Raw genomic sequence first — 15,521 nt, forward strand, 5'->3', positions numbered from 1 at the left:
ATTCCCAATCCCACACAGAGTCCCACTGGCCTGCACTGAAGAAAACAGATGTGTAAAGTTATTTGCTTCTGTACTCTGTTGTTGCTTTGGGGACACAGTCTGTGATTTCTCCAGGTACGGAAGAAAACTGAAGATTTATATTTTATATTTTCCCTTTCAAACTAATTGTGTCCTGATGTTATCAGGACCATCTTCTCAAGATAAATAGATTTACTGGTTTGTTTCACAGAAGAAACCCATTATAACAATTAAATTATTGCCATTCTGTGCAACATGTTTAAATGATTCCTTGAATAGATTGATTTGAAATGAGAATTTGACCGCTGTGTCTACATGATCCAATTTACAAGACTCTTGAAATTATATCATAGATAATCTTATTTTTCAAGTTCATCATCTTAAACAGCACACTTTTGCCTGAAATTTGATTGCCACAAGTGATGCCTAGGACTGCTATAACTTAATGATATTGAGGAAAAGTTCTCTTGGTGTGTGTGTTTGCAGGTGTATGCATACACATTTGACTGCTCTTTATGCATAGTTAGTTTCACTGTATCAATTCACTGTATTCACTAGAACAGTCAAGGGCCCAATTCAAATTCCACCGAAGTCAGTGTAAAGTGAAGTGTCATTCTTCCATTGCTTTCATTGGAGTTGGACTGAGACTTTAGTTAGATGGGTTTCCCTGTTTACATGGGAATTTTATATGGCAATGAAGGGGAGGAAAACATGAAAAATACAAGAAAAGGTCATTGTAAAACCACAAACATTACCAATGCAATGAGCACAGGAAATAGTATAGTAACAAACTATTTTATAGTTCAGTGAAACAATTAGAAAAGAATAGATTTCAAGTTGTCAGTGTCCCTTTAATCTAATGTGCCTGATAGTTAATGTGACGAACCCCAGCCAATTACAGATATGAGTTATAATAATGGGTTTTTTTTCTTTTTTTTCAGTTGTTCGAGTTCATGAATTTCTTGGCCGAGAATGTTATCTTCTGTTACATGGGACTTGCACTATTCACATTCCAAAATCATATATTCAATGCTCTCTTTATATTTGGGGCATTTGTATCCTTTAATTTAAGTATCTGAATGGCTGTTTGGGATGAAAAAAATTAAAATCAAGTAAACAATTTAAAAAAAATTTAAATGCATTCTTTTTAGGGATCAAATTGAAGAAAAGGGCAGGCAATAAGCTTTATTTTAATATATACATTTAGGTAATGGGCCTAAGGAGATGCTTTGTTGGCATGCACAGTATCATTTTGTTGACTTGTTGCAATGTGCAAAGCTGTGGGCAAAACTGTCATTTCTTATATTCTTTTTACATACATGGAACTACCCTTGATGTTGATGTCATACAGGCTGTTTTGCCCTCAATTTTTTCATGTTTCCTCAGTGCCAGGTACCAGTCTGGAACACCACAGAGTGACTCTCCCCCTCCTCCCTCCAAACAAGAGCCCTTTGCTTGTCACTTTTTGATGAATTGCAGTAGCTTCACAATCAGGGACTTTACTGCTTGCTTGCTCCGTTGCATTCACTTTTATATGTTACTTCCAAATTGATGTTAGATCCAAATTATGGTGCTTCTAGTGCAGGTTATTTTAGAGGGCAGAAAGGACTTAAGGAGCCAGGTACCCCCAAAACTACCTAGAGGCAAGTGTAACATGATTGCCCCTAACCTAAGCAATGGAGGACTGCTAGAGCTGACAGCAGCACAGGGACCATGATCCATGATTCCCTCTTGCTGTGGGCCAGCAAGCTGGTACAAGGCCATGCTAGATTGAAGTACATGGGCTATGTGATCTATTCATGTCGTAATTGCTGTTGATGGGTGTGCTCTCTCGAGGGCACTGTGCTTGCTCCTGGACTCTGCAAGTATAACACTTCCAGAAAATCAGGTGTGCCACTGCATGACTCTGACTCAGACTCTTACTGCAATAACTGAGCCCTAGGATTCAAGAGGGGAGGGTGGGACAGAACCTCCTTATAGCAGGGCTTCCATATAGAATTAGTTATGACTTGTCCTTCTAAAACAGTGTTTCTCAACCAGTGGTAGGAGTACCCTTAGGGGTACTCGAGAAAAGTCTGTGGGGTATGTCATCACAACTGACATTTGGAGAAAATTGAATTTTTGTATTAATTTTTCCAATGCTTTATTATTTTTGTACTATTTACACCCAAAAATTTCATTGCCAGCCCCAGCTACAATTAAGTTGTTTAAACAAATGTGTTGCAATGGTAGAAAAAAAATTGTTTGTGTCTGAAAACTGTAGGTCCTGGGGGTACTTCTAATATTTTTTTAAAGGGGTACTTCTAAAAAAGTTTTTAAACTGGTACTTGATAAAAAAAAAAGATTGAGAAACACTGTTTTAAAATATCCATTAAAGACATTTTTGGAATTAGATACCCAGGGGAATAATAGGAAAACTCTTTTCTATAGTCAACAAGAAAAAAAAAGGGAAAGGCATGATGAGAAAGGTATGCACTACAGGAATTGGGAGGAAATAAAAAGGTCATCATGTTCAAAAGTATATCTATGCGATGGTGAGCATTTTACCAAAGAGCCGAAGATGTAGTCATATATTCTGAGTCAATGCCAAGTGAGTGAAGAGATGTATAGGATAATGAGTTCAAAACTAAGATGTCTGAAGAGAGCCAAACTCTTCCACTGCCTGGGTTCATAATGATACTAACAAGATTGTGGCTGGATATGTAAAATTATAAATAATTAATTATTCTCAACAGAAATTTAATATTGTGTTTATTCTAATTTGATGTTCAAGATATTAAGTTGAAAAAAATGTGTTACCTGTTTCCACTTTCACTCCCTCTTTTCCTCAGCATCTCACATTTAACAATATAGGTGGCAATTTTCATAGCAAGAGCATGCAACATATACCCACTTTCTTTCATTCTGAATTTGGGTCGAAAACAAAAGATTCCCTGGAACTTTCAACACATGATGATGTTTTCAGGTAAGTGCCCTTACACTTTGTGTCTACATTTTTTAACACCTGACAGAGACGTTATTATTATTTTCTAGCAAGGGGCTAAAAGGTCTAAATATGGTGAGGTCAATGGACAGACTTTGGATAGTTCCACGATCATGTAGGTGCTTGTGTGTAAATGTACATTGAATATTTTAATCGCTTATAAATCAAAAGAGCTTAGGAAACCCACTGCTTAGGTTACCCTTCTAAAAACCTATTGTCCATCCCCAGCTCACAACATCCTTTCCTATTTTGGGAAAATTGATTCTAGTGGTAGGCAACCAAGCTATTCCAAGTAGAATGTTTATGTTACGAGCAAAGAAATTAATTTCCCATTCTGTAGCTTTCTGAGGGTGAACGGTGTGCTTCATAGATACCCACTCACCAGTCAGGTGGTCTCCCACAACTCTCTCTCTAATTTAAAGATGTTTACTCTGAAAATGGACTATGTAAGAATAACAAGGTTTTTTATTCAGTAGGCCTGTTCTTTCTATGTATTCAATCCAGACCTGCTGAAGACGAGGGGGAGGGGAAATGGGGCAACTGCCTCAGGGTCCAGCAATTCAAAGGGGCTCAGGGCTATTGGGACAGAAGTCATGGCCAGAACCCCAGATTCTTTAAATCACCGCTGGAGCCAAAATCCCAAGCGGTGCACTCCAGATGGCACAGGGGAGGCACAATCCAGGCAGTGCTGAAGGCCAACTGCCCTAGCCTCACCCCACACACCTTATCCAGGGGCCCAGCGAGACTCGTGGTTCACCTGATTCAGTCTGATATCTGATTGCTTCACCTACTTAAGTTGTGCTGATTTTAAATCCTATTAGTACTACAGAACCAACTAGCCCTGGAAAGGGGGCTGGATTTGATCCTGATTGGTACATCATCCACAGAATTGTTATATCCCAGTTGCAGTCTCTTTATTCCCAGACATACACGAGGCAGAAATATCTCAGCTTGAGTCTCAAATTCCAGGGAAGGTAAAATTGGCAGTTAGGAAAAAAATATTTTTCACTTGTTAAATGGCCTCATTTGACATTGAGAGACAGCAATAAGGAACCCGCAGAAGCATTTTTACGAAGTTGCTTTCCAGATTGGAACCAAACTCCATGCAAGTTTCTAAAGTGTTCTTCCAAAGCAGTGAGCATCTTCCTTTTTTTACTCACATAAATTTTAGTGCATACATTTTGTTTGTTCAGCCCTGGATATGAAGAGTTCGATTTCTCCACAAAACAAAGCAGGAGGGGCCACTGAGCATGCTCCAACTGTAGACATGGTTGAAAAGAGAGCAGCCCAGCTCAGAAATGAGAGGCTGAGGAGAAGGACAGACCTACCCTGAAGGTTCCTGACAGAAGGGTGTGTCTTTGACTTATTTACATACCCACATGCATACACACACACAACCTATGCTATGAGTGTACTTTAGGGAAACAAGATCAAAGTGCCATTCCACAACCTTGGACTGCTTCCGAAGCGCTCTGTCCTACACAGAAATAAGCTGCATTCTTATTGTGGAGGGTTTCATTGTTCTAGACAAGCACAGTTATCACCCCAGTCTTTATCCAGGAACTTTCGATGGTCTTTTAGCGATCCTGGGCCCAGGCCATGAAGCATAATTAAGATAAGGATTGAGGCCTTTAACTGGCTTCACTCATCATGGGAAGCCAGTATGGGGAGTGGAGGACAGGTCTAGTGCATTCCCTGTGTCCGGTGTTACTCAGGACATTCATTGCATCATTCTATGCTAATTGTACTTTCCTTAGCATTCAAGGCTATATTGGATTTAAAGTAATTCATCCAAGACATGACAAGCTCATTAATAATTGAGGCCAGGTCTTCTTCTTTGAAGATGGGATAGAATTTCCTAGCCAAGCATAGATGGTGGCAACATCTGTGACTAATGCGTTTCATCATGAGAGCTCAGCATCAGCAAGGAAGCCAAGAGGACTTCTAGATTATCGACTGAATACACCAACTGTGGATGTTTTGCAATCAATGGAGACTGTACAGTGGCTGCAAACTCTTCAAAATACTTTTATCTGCTCACCAGCATCACCTTAGTTTTGCTCAGGTTCAACTTCAGCCCGCTGTTCTTCATCCAAGAGCTGATCTCATTGGCACACTGTGATGGCTTGATGGTAGCAATGTGGACAAGCAGAGCTGTATGCCATCTGCATGTTGCTGGCCTATTACTACTTGAGTTGAAATGTGTTAGTAAACATGAGAAAGGGGGGCAGAACTAAGCCCTTGATGAACAGAATAGTGTCTTTTACATACCATCCATCACTGTTCACCATCCATTTAAAAACAAAAACAGGTATAGCTGTTGGGGAAGAGGATCTTTGTGATAGGGTGTGCATACCCTGCACTGGGCCAGGAGGACTTAATTCCCTGTGTGCAGAGAAAGTCCCGCCCCCTTACCACACTGGGCATGCTCCAAGGGCTGGGGTATCATAAAAGGGAGCATCTCAGCTCAATCTGGGCTGGATGCTAAAGAAGAAGGACCTGATAGAGGAGCTCCTGAGGTGGACCTGCCAGAAGCCTAGACAATAGGAACCAGAGACCCAGGAGACTATATTGAGCCAGCAGAGTCACAGGAGGAGACCCAACAACCCAGAGACTACATGGATCATCTGAATGCCAGAGCTGGTAGGAAATGACCCATGGAGGGTGTGCAAGTGGTATCTCCCATCCACGTGAGTTCAGTGTATTGCGGTGAGATTCCCCACTAAGTAATGGATCACTCCACCAATGACAGGGCCCTAGGATGGGGCCCGGTGAAGTAGGATGGGTCTGGGTCCCCCTATTAGGGCCGCTGCCCCAAATCCCTGAGACTCTAGCCATTAGGCCATGCTGCCCTGAACCCTAGGGCTGTGTTACTGACTCTAGCCATTGGGCTGTGCTGCCCTGTGACTCAAGGGCTGCTTTGTCATCTCCAGCCATTAGGCCATATTGCTCTGTGACTCTAGGACTAATTTAAGACTGTGGCCGTCAGGCTGTGCTGCTTCAGGATGGGGCATGCTTATGACATGACAATCTTCTTTTAAAAGATATGTTCTATCATGATTTTGTGGAACCAGGTGCTTTTAGGTTTAAGGGCCCTGGCTGATTCAAAGCCATGTTGGAATCATTATAGATAAGTCTAAGCTGCTCAAGCTGTTCCTCAGTGCAGCATCAGCTAATGTGAGTGAATCAGCAGCCTTTGCCCAAGAAAAAAAGCAATTTGTGGTGGTTTCAATGGAAAGGACACACACATTTCATCTTGCCTCATGTTCTCTGTTATGTAAAGTATGACTCAGTTCAGTTCAGAGCCAGATGTGATGTAGTGTGTGAGAATGAAAGATAGCATGCAGAAGAAAAAATTAAATGAAAACGTGTGTGTACAGGTTGGACCTCCCTGGTCCGGCACCCTCGGGACCTGAGCCATCCTGGATCATGGAATTTGCTGGACCAGGAAAGATCAAAGCTCCCCTGCGTGGCTGCCCACTGATGTCTCCTCTCCCTTGGGATTTCCAAGACAGCGCCAGGGATTCCCCAGCCTGGACCACCAGCCCCACTACCTCCAGTGGTTCTTTGAGGTTTCCCAGCCCTGGCTCCACTACTGCCAAGAGTTTTTGGGGGTTCCCCAGTCACTGCTGGCCTCACTGCCAGGGGCTCTCTGGACGCTTGACCCCATTGACAACGGGGGTTCCTCACTATGGGCAGAGGCTCCGTGATGCTGCCTAGCCTCACTGATGCTGGGGTTACCCGGCTGAGACTGAGACTCTCCAGCTGCCTCCTGGCCCCACTGCCAGGGTTCCCCAGCTGGAGTTCCTGAGTTGCTGTCGGCCCCCGCTGCTGCCTGGGGTTTCCTGGTCAGGGATGCCTATCCATCCCAGCCCTGCTGCTGCCAGGGAGGAGGGGTTCCTGGGGTTCCCCAGCTGTCACCGGCCCTGACACTGGGGGTTCCCCTGCCTACCTGCTGCTGGCCCAGCCAGGGCTCCGCAAACCCTGCGTTCTCTCTGCTGGCTCCTGCTTCTGGGACACTTTGGACTAGCAACATCCATGCTGGACCACGGATATTGCCGAACCTCCAGATTTGGGAGGTTCAACCTGGTCAAGTTTGTGTATACACACATGCACCCAGTATTAAAGTGAACTTCTGTAGGATGCTAGCAGGAAGGGAATGTTCCACCAGATTTCTAAAAAGAAAATTGAGTAAAAAAGGAACTGTGGGTGAGAGCGAGTCTCCTTTCCCCCCTAGAAGTGCATGCAGAATGCCTCCTTATTATTCTAGGAGAGGTGGGTGAGATTCTGTGGCCTGCACTGTGCAGGGGGTCAGACTAGATGATCATAATGGTCCCTTCTGACCTTAAAGTCTGAGTCTCTGAGTCTATGTGGGTTCCCCATTCCCCATATAGGCACCTCTGCAGCATATTACTCTAGGCCCCACAGAGGTTCTCTGTGGGTGTGAAGTTCACATGAGGCAGGAATCTGGGTGGAGTGGGGCCAGTTGAACACACATCACCCTTCAGTCCCATGGAGCTTATGTAGAAAAGACATTACAGTTTTTCTTTGAAGCCCCTCCCATTCTGTAGGATCCCTTTTTTAAGAAGAGTCTCCAGCTGCAAACCCAGCCAAGTTCTGGTAATACTGCAGCACTGGAGTCATGCTGCCAAAAGCGACGGAAGTGCTGTCAGGAAACAACCAAACTATGGAGCTGTTGTCAGTATGCTATAGTTTAGCCCAACCTCTAAGGATGCATCTATACTGCACCCATAGTTCGAAATATGCTAAACAATTTGAGCTATGCAAATTGCCAGGGCTCGACAAATTATACAATCTACTCACCCGTGGCAAGTAGATTGTAACCCAGAAGAGCCGGGTTCCAGTGATCTGTGCATGCGCAGAACAATCTGCACACGTGCAGATCGCCGGACAGCGCGGCTGGCGAGCAAGGCTCGCCACGGTTCGGCAAGCCCTGCAAATTGCATAACTTATTTCGAGTCAATTCTGAAATAACTTATTTTGTAATTTGGCGCTGTCTGCACAGCACTTATTTTGAAATAACCCGCTAATCTGAAACGTCCCTTACTCCTCGTGAAATGAAGTTTACAGGGACATTGGAATAGCGAACCTGTTATATTTTGAAATAACAGACTTGCTGATAAGACGCAGGATAACTATTTCGGGATACCAGAGGTGCAGCAGTGTAAACGTAGCCCAGGTGTCTATGAGGAATTTCTCAGCAAAGGGTTCCTTCCAGAGTGTCTTCCGCTGAGCTTTCTCACAAGAAGAGGGTGATGCAGTCCATTGAATGTTTGAGTTGTGAGAAATAAAACCACTTGGAAGGAAGCTGAGAGAGAACTTTCTTGCAATAAACACTGTGTATTAAATGGTGTAATTCTGACTGTCTGTTAAGTATTGAGCCTCTTCCTACAAAAGATTTGTGTCCTAGCAAAAGTTTTGCCAACAGGAGTGCTAGTGCAGACATGGCCTTAATCATTTGAATTGCTGAAGCATTCTCTAAATGGAAGTTACATGTAAAGATTTGTTTATTGAGTGCAAACAATACACACAGCTGTGAACGCTTTCACCAAGTATAGAACAAACGACAACTCACTGCAACTCTGACTGGCTCCTAACTGCTAGAGAAAAGAACCTTTCATTCCTCAGGCAGGGAAGCCCTCCATGCTAATTGGACTTCTGGAGAAGCAGACCCAAGAAGCTAGCATACTGGAATAAAATATAAAAAGCTGTTGTCCTTAACTAGACAAGAGCTTTTCTTTTAGCTCAAGAATTGCAGCTATTGCAGGAGATGGGATTTTTAGTCTCATCGCTGATTTATCCCTAGGACAGAAACATGTTATGAGCAAGGTTCAACCAGAGTTTCAGAAGCAGTACTGAGCACACTTTGCTCCTGCCTACTCTTGGAGTTATACCACCATCTGCATCAAAGGTTGACCCTGGGCTTTTCAAAAATGCTCAGAATTCGCCTAATTGCTCTCCCTGATGTCAATGAGGGACTTACATTTGGGCTACAGATTCTCACAGGGCCCCATGAATGTGCTGCACCCATCTCATGGACCCAGTCATAGACTGTCCTACTCAGGTTCCCATTATGCTAAGCATCTTACCCTTCATATTCAGATCAGAGGCTTGACCTTCCTGCATCCTATCTAAGCTCCTTGATCAGAGGTTCTCTATTTACCACTGGGAGCAGGCACTTCTTTGAGACTCACCAGAGGATTAGCTCTTGACTAACTTCCTCTTACTGTTTTTATCCTTTGCATGCTTCTCTCCCTCTCGCATTCTCTCTGATTCTCTGGACTTGGTTGCTTCTTCATGGCTTGGCCCTCTGGCCAGGTCACTATAGATTTCCCCTTCTGGAGTATCAAAGTTTCTCCATACAGACTATCTTAGCCAGTCTTCTAGTTCACTGCTAAGACTGTTACTTTCCCAATGGCAGGAGGAATATGAGCCTGCCCATTACTCTAGATTCCAGTTCAGAGACCCTTGATTCCATGGCCAGATCTGCATTGTCCCTCACCCTGCTACTTCCCTGAGCTGTTTCCTAGTCTACCACTTCTCTGGGTAGGCACTTCCCTAAGGGCCAGGATCACAGAACATTTACTTTCCCTCCGGGTTTTCTCTTTTTCCCTCTCTAAGCCCAGAGAACAACTACAGGCTCCTTCTGCCCTCATTGAAAGGCCTTATGGGAGCCATGCCTGCTTCTGTTCATTGAGGCTCCATCCTCAATCAGGGATTGTCTATCAAGCCTAATTCTCCTTCGGGTGAACACCCATCACACGCCCATAACATTCTCCATACACAGACCAGAAATAACAACTTTTCCCTATCCATTGTTGCATTAGCAAGCAAATGCCCTATTCTACCCTATCTTCCCTTAGTATAGGTACAATAAATCCCACTGTACTGCATCTTCTTTGTTCACTTTTCTACTGTGAGTCAGAAACCTTACTTTCCTCCTTCCTTCCACCCTCTACTCCAGTAGGAGCTCATTCTTCAATCCCTCCATTCCTTCCTCCCCCTCACAGCTCCTGCAGGAGATCACTCTTTCCTTCATTTGCTGTACAAAAAATATTGCACACTGTTGCTCTGGGCTGTTAAACAACTGCCATGTCCTATCCAAAGATAATTACATTTCTGCAGTGGGTGAAATGTTCCCCATATAAACCTTACCCACCCTGCAAGGGTGATTGATGTGAGGCTTAATTTGTTAATATTTGCAAAGTGCCTTTCATATGAATTGTTGTTTTCATTTAAATGTTCTCTTTGCATTTTCCCCATTGATGTATGTGTTTTTCTTGAAAAACTAATAAAGATTATTGTTAAAAAGATAAGAGGAGAGCATTATGGAAGTGCAAAGCATTTCTATTATACAGCCACAAATAGGGTTTTTGTTTTTTTGTCTTTGTAATGTATCATACTATGAGGTCCTATTTATGTGCTTATTACAACTCTAGGGGGCTTTTTTAGTCTCATAGTTAGCTGTTTCCCCCATTTGTGTCTTTTGCTACTATTCAGTCTCTGTAGGTGGATACATTTTACATTTCTTGTAAAATTTCAAGTGCTATACATAATATTTTTAAAACTGCATTTATTGTGCATCTTCTCTTGCAGGCATTTAAGCTTTTATCTAAACACTACTTATTAGTCTCTCTCATCTTGTGTTTGTTCTTAACACAAAAGTGATTTTGAAATGATTATATTTCACATGGACACAAACAAAAAACAGATGTCCTAATGGGCCACTTTCTGATATTCTCACTCATGTTGAACTACTACTTAATTCCATCAGTAGTCCCAGTGAAGCCAGGGGACTATACAAAGGATTACAGTGCTACTTAACATTAATAAGGGTGTCAGAGTCTGGCCGGTGTAGATTATTCCTGACAAAAAGAACTCTGTGGCTATAAAACAAATGTCTGATTAGTCTGTAAATATCAGGATGGTTTCATTGTGAAATTCTGAAAAGCTGATGGTGTGTGAGTTAAACACCATCACATCAATTTAATGTGATTCAGTGTCTGATACTGGAAGGCTCACAGTCTGGCTATTTTCTCTCTAGTCTAGAGTGTACGAATTAAAATATATCATTTCTATTTTTTTATTTGTTTGAAATAGCAGACATGGTTTAAAAAAGGGTTTTATCACTTGAGAAACTTCCAAATGAGGGTGGCCCTCCCCTCCCCTCTCAGTAACAGAAATAGCTTTTATTTTCTCCTTTTTTCCCTCCCTTTTACTTTTTTAATTTGAACTGAGATTTCCCAATATTTAATTCCTCAGTGAGGACTAGCTGCTTTGATGTGTTTGTAGAAATTTGCTTTACAAACAGTTAAGTTACAGACAAAAAAACAGATCTAATTGTCCAGCCCAAATTCTCTCGCAGAGTCCCAGGAGGCCAGCGGTGCTGGAACACCAGTAGAAGACACTGGCATGGTGGAAGCTGTTGTAGCAACCATGGAGGAGATGAGCATCCTGACTGTCTACTATTAATATTCAGGCCCATGTATTTACATTTTCACAAGGAATAGGACTGGGGCTGGAAAGAATGAAATGGTTTTGTGTCTGAGCATACTAAGTTGCCAAGCTCGTCTCTTTTCTCTCTCAGGTTTACGTGGCGCAATAGCGTTTGCTCTCGCTATTCGGGACACAGACTCTCAACCCAAACAAATGATGTTTACCACAACACTGCTTATTGTGTTCTTCACAGTCTGGGTTTTTGGAGGGGGCACCACGCCGATGCTCACGTGGCTTCAGATCAGGTTAGTATTATCTGACAATTATGTAACACTGTAAAATAATAGGCTGGTAATGGCTAACCACTGAACTTTACAATACTCATTATTTTCAGTAGACTGGGTTATAAGCCACGAAGCTTGGAACTGGCTCTGGAAGTCTCCACACTTCAGCAGGGTCTGGATCCAGTGTTCTGCATTAGGTCCATATGATAGGCCTGGGTCCAAGCCACAAGGAGCAGCTCCTTTTCTTCTCCAAAATATCTGGAGTAGAGTTGGTCCAAATGGCTAATTCAGGCCCATCTCTGATTCTTAAAGGCGTGCTTCCCTACAGTTCTTGAAACTCACTATTATCACTAAGGGCATGTCTAGACTACATAGCTCTGTCGACAGAGCCATGTAGATGAGTTTACTAGACATAACAACATGAAGCGGCGATTTAAATAATTGCCGCTTCATTTACATCAAAATGGCCGCGGCGCTGTGCTGATCAGCTGATTGTCAGCACAGTGCAGTAGTCTAGACGCTCCGTGGTCGACAAGGGAAGCCTTTGTCGACCGCTCCGGTATGCCTCGTGAAACAAGGTTTACTGGAGTGGTCGACAAAGGCTTGCCTTGTCAACCACAGAGAGTCTAGACTACCCCGCTTTGCCAATAATCAGCTGATCGGCACAGCGCTGCAGCCATTTTTATGTAAATGAAGTGGCAATTATTTAAATCGCCGCTTCATTTTGCTATGTCTAGTAAACTCATCTACATGGCTCCGTCGACAGAGCCATGTAGTCTAGACATACCCAAAGTGCTTACATGGTGGACATGTCAATGCACAACATTAAATGCAAAAACAGTTACTGCCCTAATCAAAAAGTTGTTCACTAAACAAAAAATGCTAACCAGAACTTTAGTCCTTATCAAAACCCCTTCCTGGAAACATACATAGCCCTGCTTATGCCACAGAAGGGCAGATAATAACATGTGTGCAAGAAATGTGTTTGTCTAGATTATGCATAGGACAATCACAGAATCTCTTGGAACTATTGTGGTAGGGGGTGCGGAGATGGATGTGTCCATGGGCACAAACACACACACACAACATCAGGAAGAAGGAAATTACCATTTATTTAATGTTGTTTATTTCTAATTGGAAAAAAGGGATGTTTAGTCAGAAATGTGATAAGTGCTTTGATTGAATGGTAATGAGCAATTTTTGTAAATGGTACAACATATTTGCTGTTATTATCTGGAGTTCATTTCAAGAGATGGAATGACTTAAGGGTGATGGACCAAATGTTCTCTTCAGTTTCACTCATGCAACCCTGTAGCATCCCCACTATAAGTCACCCCAGCATACATCCATTCCGCAATAAAGTAATTTACGTTTGTAGGAACTGATATATTATAAGTCCTCCCATTCCCCACTATAAGTCATGTGAAATACTCCCCCCAATTTGCTCAAATGGAAGTCAGCTGTGGGGAAAAAATTCTCCACTTTAAGTTGTTTCACTATAAGTCCAAGTTTTTATGAAAGTATCTTGGACTTATAGCAAGGACGGCCTATAGTACTAGTGGAGTTGCACAGGTTTAGCTGAAGATACCCTTTACCACATACCATTTACTATCCCCTCTGGTTACCTTTGATTCCTTGACATCAAAATTGAGGAAGACTGTACATGAGCTGATTGCTAAGCAGAGTGCACTCCTTCTCAGAGGTTATGCTCTTCAAGGCAGGAAACAGAGAGACAACTGAGAACTATGGGAGACTCAAGTGTGTACTGCCATGAGGCAGAACAAGCAAAACTTTAAATTATTCTTAAGAAGAGTGTTCATTAGTGACCGGGCCTCCATGCCAGGAGGTTTACTATCCATTGTCTTTCTACACCTGTTATCTCTCATTTCTGCAAAGCTCTCCTGGGGGAATTCTGCAATTTTACTATGGTTCCAAATGCAGAATTTCCCCAGGATTAGTAAAATGCCAGCAAACATGTCTCTGGTTATTTCTAAGGTGAGCTGGTGTCATGGCATGGAGGTCTCCCTGGTGAGCCTCCTGTCATCAAGATCCGCACTGCAGTTGAGCCTTGCCTCAGCTTCCCCTCAGCTAGGGGAAAGTCCAAACAGGCCTTTCTGATATTGAAAACACCCTCTCTGGAAGTTCTTATTTATTTAACAATAAAAGGACAATAGAAACAGCTTCAGTTAGGGTATGTCTACACTACCCCGCTAGTTCAAACTAGCGGGGTAATGTAGGCATACCGCACTTGCAAATGAAGCCCGGGATTTGAATTTCCCGGGCTTCATTTGCATAAACTGGGCACCGCCATTTTTAAATCCCTGCTCGTTCGAACCCCGTGCCACGTGGCTACACGCGGCACGAACTAGGAACTACCGTTACTCCTCATTCCACATGGAGTAACGGTAGTTCGGACTAGGAAGCCTAGTCCGAACTACCTAGTTCGTGCCGCATGTAGCCGCGCGGCACGGGGTTCGAACAAGCAGGGATTTAAAAATGGCAGTGCCCAGTTTATGCAAATTAAGCCCGGGAAATTCAAATCCCGGGCTTCATTTGCAAGTGCGGTATGCCTACAATATCCTCCTAGTTCGAACTAGGAGGGTAGTGTAGACATACCCTTAGCTACTGCACTGGAAACTCTCTATCCCCACTTAACCAGTCGTACATCTTGCCCTCCTGCCTGGAGCTTGGGCCTATGCTGGGCATTCTGCCAGGTGCCAGTGTGCCCTGACCAGTACTTCACTTTCCATTGAGTCAGTAGTCACCCCCTGAAAGCTCCTCAGGTCTCTCAACCACTTTATTCTCTTGGGCTGATCTGGTTCCTTGCCTGGGAGTCCTTTCTCTCAGGGCTTGTCGCTGCTCTCCTAGGAGATACCATTGGTGGTAGCTTCCCAGCTCAGTGGCATTGTAGCCTTTAATTTACAGTTGCTTATCCTTTATTTTATAGAGAGTGTATTCTTTGCTTGTTTACAGAGTAATGTCAGATTAACAAACCTTCATGACAGGTTCTTGTTGTTGTATTCCAGCTGTAGATAACTAAATGGGAGCCTTAATAAAGAAGCATAGATAAAATGCTTGCAAATAAAATCAGGAATAGCATACAAATATATTGAATAAACATAAAAGCCTGGCATCCATATATAGTATGCGAGCTTTGTATTTCCTCAATACTTTTTTTTTTTTTAATCTCTCATCTCCTACAATGTCAGCCAAGTTCGTTGCAATTTAGACATACACTTCAGGTGTCTGGCAGCCTTATCAGACTTGCTACCATTTCATTTTTACTCAGCCAAATATATATATATATATTACACAACCCAACCTCAAATTAATATGGGTGGCAGCAAAAACCAGAGCTGATGAAGAATATACTGACTCAATCTTGTGAAGTGAAATATTGCACAGTCTTAAGATCAGGAGAAAAATATATAATGGTTGCATATTTATTTCCCAGGAGAAGTTAAGAACCCTAGATGCCTGCCCTGATATACTTTTCTGGAAATTCAGAGGGCAGATTCTCATGTGCCTTACCGACACACTAATATCAATCCCACTAATATCCCACTAATATCAGTGATTCTGATTCCATCACTCAAAACCACCCCTGAGAGTAAAAGTTTACAGGATACCATGTTTAGTGGCTGATAATTAATTTTTGCTAATCACATTAGTAGATATGAGTATCTTCCCGCTCATTCCACTCTCATTTCTCATTAGTTCTTTCACTTCCTGTCCTTTCGTTTATGAAACACGAAAACCAAGCTGGATAGTAACTGATT

At 42.8% G+C, this 15,521-nt stretch overlaps 1 protein-coding gene across 1 annotated transcript in view; it reads left to right on the forward strand.

Annotated features, from left to right (window-relative positions):
* The window catches only part of SLC9A9 (solute carrier family 9 member A9), a 402,473-nt gene that overhangs the window by 236,792 nt on the left and 150,160 nt on the right, over positions 1–15,521 (forward strand). Inside the window, exons 10-12 of the mRNA XM_075937666.2 lie at positions 960–1,073; positions 2,872–2,983; positions 11,610–11,763. Coding sequence (XP_075793781.2) covers positions 960–1,073; positions 2,872–2,983; positions 11,610–11,763 — 380 coding nt within the window. The remainder of the gene's footprint in view (positions 1–959; positions 1,074–2,871; positions 2,984–11,609; positions 11,764–15,521) is intronic.

The sequence above is a fragment of the Pelodiscus sinensis genome, chromosome 10 (genome assembly GCF_052426305.1).
Source record: "Pelodiscus sinensis isolate ZL-2025 chromosome 10, ASM5242630v1, whole genome shotgun sequence".
Lineage (NCBI taxonomy): Eukaryota > Metazoa > Chordata > Testudines > Trionychidae > Pelodiscus > Pelodiscus sinensis.